The sequence below is a fragment of the Anoplopoma fimbria genome, chromosome 15, assembly GCF_027596085.1.
Source record: "Anoplopoma fimbria isolate UVic2021 breed Golden Eagle Sablefish chromosome 15, Afim_UVic_2022, whole genome shotgun sequence".
NCBI classification, from domain to species: Eukaryota; Metazoa; Chordata; class Actinopteri; order Perciformes; family Anoplopomatidae; genus Anoplopoma; species Anoplopoma fimbria.
The window spans coordinates 2,641,455-2,646,992 of NC_072463.1; the positions used below are offsets into that span (position 1 = coordinate 2,641,455).

Sequence of the window (5,538 nt, forward strand, 5' to 3'; positions counted from 1 at the left end):
ATTATCTAAGTCAAACATTTACAGTGTTGAAAATACAAAACATTATGTACAGAATTTGATTAAAGTAAAAATTAAAATAGTAGAAACTAAAATATGAACAATCACTGTCTAGGCTAAAGCCAGATGACAACTTCATTAATATCGCTGTTTATGTGACAAAGACATAAACTATCAAATATTTTTAGTAGGATAATCATTTAAAGAACCCCAGAGAGGAAATCTTATCTATTTATTAAAATGACAGCGTATACAATTTTTCCAGTATTCTTTGCACTCCCACACAATATTACAATATACTTTGTAGAATCAGAGAGGGATTATTTCCAAAGATATTTGCACATACAAGGAATTTGGCTTGATGATTGGTATACGACAATAAACAGTGCAGTAGTATAAGACATGATTATAAAGAAAAATACAAATATTTACAATGGACCATGAAATACATACAAACAAACAATGAAAGGGTAGGTTCAATTATCTCTGATATTATAGTGTTTTGTGTATATTTAACTGATTATATATAAAGTGTGTATATAATATAATATATATATATAGTGTGTATATAATATAATGCTATATATTATATACACACTTTTTCACATTTTCTTGCTTGTACATAGTGGGTGTGTGTTTATGTTGACCCTTCGGTAGACAGGTAAATATAGGAAAATTAAAAGAACAAGAACCAAGAAATCAACTTGCACACCAAATTAATCAAACAACATAACTCTGCTAGATGAAAATGAACAATTATCTAAGTTAAGCTTGTGACCAAGAGGCCTATACTTACAATAAATAAGTTTTCTTCAGAATTCCTATCACATACTTCCATACTTGTTATTTCTTAACCTGCTTATCCACTTGTGATAGATACAGTCATCATGAATGCAAAAAATAAAAAAAAAAATCAATGGTTATTCTACTCAGCATGGTTAACAGGACAGATGATGAGAGGGGCAGAGTTTTTACCACCCTGATTGGTAGAGGGACAGAAGAGTGGGAGGAGTTTGTCAGTGAAGGAGCAGCCAGTAAAGGCGTAGATAAGACTCGCTGCATCAACGTCATAAAAGGAGACCAGACCCTCCTCATAATCTACAAACACCCCAACCTTCTCAGGCTGAGACTCCACACAGACAGAGACAGGGGTCTCAGTAAGAGCACTGAAGACTTTTTCATTAATACACCATAGTGTCCAGTAACCATTCTTACAGCTCAAATGGATTAGCCCATTTCTATTGGCTGACTCTCTTGCTACTCCTAAAACCCAACCAGTCTTCCCTTTAACCTGAACCTCAAAGTAAAACCTTCCTGTAGAAACAGACTGCTTCCCTAAGACATAGATAGAAGTAGAAAATCTCTTTGGAGTATCTGGTAGATTCTTCTCTACAAGACCGTGATGAACTTGTTTCCCATCTTCAGACAGGATGAGCCAGGGATTTGCTGTATCAGGATCCAGAGTGACGTCCACTGCAAACTGCTGGACGGTCTTCAGCTCAAACTCTGTGAGCAGCTTCTTTGTCTCATTTTTGAGCATCTCCAGCAACTGAGCCAAAGTTCTGTTGTTCCTCTCATATGAAGCTGGACCGACTCTGACTTCTGTCCAGTTCTTTGTGGGTGGAGCAGCATTCGGGTACTTGAAGTTCTGGACGAGGTAAAGGTGGTCTCCTGAGTGTGAGAGCTGCTTCAGCTCAGCACTCCTCTTCTTCAGCTCAGAGATTTCCTGGTTCAGCTCTTTGATGAAGCCTTCAGCCTCCTTTGCTGTCACTTTGTGGTTGTCTTCAATCTTCTTGATGACTTTGTCCTGGTTTCTCTCAATAGCCTCCTTCAGCTTGATGAAGACAGAGTTGCTGTCTCCTATCTCTCTGTTTGCATTTTCCCTGCTGAACTTGACTGAACGTTTGAACTCTTGAATCTTAAGTCGTCTCTCCTGGATCGTCTGCTGAATTTCAGCTTCTGTCTTCTCAACCTGGACCTTCTGTCTTTGGTATTCTTCTTTCAGAGGAACAACATCATGTGACTTGTGGTCTAGAACAGTGCAGAGCATGCAGACACACATCTGGTCGGTCTCACAGAACAGCTCCAGAGGTTTATCGTGCTTCGTACACATCCTGCCTTTTAGATCCTCCACAGGGTCGATCAGCTGATGTCTTTTCAGGCCTGGCGTTGTCAGGTGAGGCTCCAGGTGAGTCTCACAGTAGGAGACCAGACACACCAGGCAGGACTTCAGGGCCTTCAGTTTGGTTCCAGTGCAGACGTCACAGGGAACGTCTCCTGGTTGGGCAACTTGTTGCTCTGAGCTGCTGCTGCTCGCTCTCTGATGAGCCGACTGTCTAAAGTGAGCAACCATCTCAGAGACAAAAGTATTCACCTGCAGCTCAGGTCTGGTGTAGAAGATCTTTTTACAGTTGGGACACTTGTAAGGCACATTAATATCCCAGTGTTTAGTGATGCATTCTTTACAGAAGTTGTGTCCACATGGTGTACTGACTGGATCAGTGAACACATCCTGACAGATGGAGCACAGAAACTGGTTTTCACAGAGCGAACTGCCGTCAGCAGACATGTCTACACAATGAGAACAAAAGTGAAAGTGTGAAAAAGAGAATCTAAAATGACAAGATTCTTTATCATTTGTTTTAAAATTTAAAACTAAATGTCTTACAATGTTAATAGGCAATTCTGTTTTATAGAGCTGCATTGCACCTACATACAATTTTAGTTTCACAAGTTTAAAACTTAAAAATGTCTCACCCTGTATGTGAGCTCAGCTAAAGCTCAGTGTGTGTTAATGCCGGTAGTTTGAACACCGACTATATCATCATCTGTACTCACCAGCGTGCAGAGACTCGGCTGTGTAGTTTAGAAAAGACTCTGTGAACTTGTTTTACCGGGAGATTACTTTCCAGAGAAACAGAAAGACGCGTCTCAACAGCAGACCTCCGGTTGCTTTATGTAACATTCAGTGTTATTTCAGGAAGTATGACTCACTCGTTGTTGCTCCGCCTCTTGGTTCAGCTCTTCTGGTGACACAATACATTTAAGGGAGCAAAGTACACAGCCACTGTGTAGTTACTAGGGAGACTGTCAACTTTTTTAATGTCTTCTTTGTTTTGAAATGAGGGTCTTTAGCATTTAATAGAAAGTACATTTTGGAGACACCAGTTTCAGACACCAGTATGTGGTTTTGATGATTGTATGTTGGACCGTTTGTATCATGTGTTGTATGATTACATTACATTACAGTCATTTACAGAGAAACACTGCAGGAGTATTCAAAAGGTATTCAAGAGAACTACTAGTCACCAGAAGTCAAGTGCATCTCCTTTTTAAACAAGCATTAACCTCTTAAATGATATTCAGACCTCCGAATAGGATAAGTGAGAATACAATAAGTGCTACGTATGATATACGTATGATATACGACAGAGAAACACTGCAGGAGAAAAGATCAGGATCGCAAAACCTTTTCATTAACCTCTTAAATGATATTCCCTCCTGAGTGCATCCAAGTGGCCCCGGGGTCCACCTCCTAACAAGGGCTGCAAATGAGCACAACACACACACACACACACACACACACTCTTTGACCGGCGCTTACCATGCAAATGACATGAGCTACTATACACACCGAGACCGTCTCACTCACTCTCAGCTGGTCACCATTTAATGAGCACCTCCGTGTGAAAATCACACACACACACCTTCTTTTAAAGTAGCATTTGTTAAGCTAGGAATGACACACACACACACACACACACACACACACACACACACACACACACACACACACACACACACACACACACACACACACACACACACAGTACCTGCAAATTATCATAAAGAGCCATATTAATAATGTATGAGGAGGAAAATGCTCTCTTTCTGAGTGTTTTTAATGAATTGGTCTTTCTGTAGCTCGAGGAGGTGCTTGAGTGCTTCTGATACATACACACACTGAGAGAGGAGGAGGAGGAGGAGGAGGAGGAGGAGGAGGAGGCTGGGAAGGTCGAGTAGAGAAAGGAAGGAGGAGACAGAGTTGGAGGCATTAGTGAGGAAGGAGAGGAACAAAGAGGACGATATTTTCCTTTGTAATTATGGCTGTTATCATGTGAAATATCCCTTATTTCAAGTTGAATAATAGTTAAACAAATAAAAGACGATCTAAATTCAGAGAATCAGAAAGCACTCATTGGTTTACATTGAAACAGGGTGCATTGTTGTGTTTCCACCACTAGATGGCGCTGAATGACCATCTCTGTTCTGGTAAAGCGGGGGTCGTCCAGGTCACCCGTCTCCCTGCTTCTCCTCACATTAACTCACAAAGAGGCACAGAGGACTCATCATTCATAAATAATGAATTAGATCGCAATTTGTCCCAGTTTATCAGTTATTTAAGGACAAAGGGTTTAAAAAAAAGAAGCTTTCCGTGTGTCTCGGCTTTGACCAGTGTGACCTTTTGATTGGGGTCGTTAGTTCTGGTTATAGAAAACATTTTGTGTTGATGTTCCAGTTTTCGTGGAATTGAAAGATTCTGTTCTAAATCATATCATAAAACTTCATGTCTTCAGGGTTTGGTCTCATGAACTGAATTCTAAATAAAGGCTCATAAATATGAAAGAGGGCCTCATGGACAGATATTACCCAGGACAACCCTCTGCTTTTACACTGTCACATCTGCTACAGGTACTGCTGCCAAAACGTACACAACTACAGCTACTTTTACTGCTCCCTCTGCTGCTCCTGCTTTCACTGCGGAGCCTCTTCAGGGCCCTTAGCCGAATCTGACGAGCCCTAAACGTGCAAATGTCTCCAGTAACGAGCCAACTTCAGCTTCTGGAGGCTGAAATCGCCCAAACTGCTAATTTAAACGTTGATTTAGAAAACGAATTAACAAAATAAATTGTTAGATTTGTAGTCTACATTTAAAAACATTCACACACAATGTTTATTTTAGAGGCAAAACTGAATAAAATAATGATCAGTGAAACTCAAAAAGAGGTCAAATGTGGAATATAACTTGGAACATACTGTAACCACTGCCAGTACTACTAATAATACCACAACTGCTGCTGTACTGTAACAGTTATAATACTAAAGCAGGAGTTAAAACTTGCCATGATACTCCTCAAACATCCATAATCTTTTATGTTATATATATATATATATACACAAACACACGTATCCACACCTCCACCTACAATACTGTTTTAATTAATCTGCATTATAAATATAATCATGAATAATAAATATAACTCAATCTGCGTGGCCGCATATTACAATAAATATCTAATTATTCAAACTATATCACCATATATGCAACTTCCCCTTAATGTGGCACAAGTGTATATTTTTACATTATATTTAATCTGTTATTCCTTCCTCATATAAACCCGTGAAGTGAGCCGTTGATCATTGCTCGCTAATTACGAGGCCGCTGCGCCATCGTTAAAAAAATAAAAATATGAATAATGTGATGTAACATTTTAATGTGCCTCCTGGAATCTGCGTTTCCATAGTAACAAAACATAACAT

The 5,538-nt window shown here is 39.6% G+C and overlaps 1 protein-coding gene across 1 annotated transcript; it reads right to left on the reverse strand.

The window, feature by feature from the left end:
- Positions 1–215: 215 nt before the first annotated feature.
- On the reverse strand, positions 216–2,886 carry LOC129103882 (E3 ubiquitin-protein ligase TRIM21-like). The gene is made up of 2 exons (XM_054614515.1): positions 2,836–2,886; positions 216–2,568 (listed from the first exon to the last, which is right to left on the reverse strand). The coding sequence occupies exon 2, from the start codon at positions 2,564–2,566 to the stop codon at positions 923–925; it is 1,644 nt and encodes a 547-aa protein (XP_054470490.1). The 5' UTR covers positions 2,567–2,568; positions 2,836–2,886; the 3' UTR covers positions 216–922.
- Between the last annotated feature and the right edge of the window lie 2,652 nt (positions 2,887–5,538).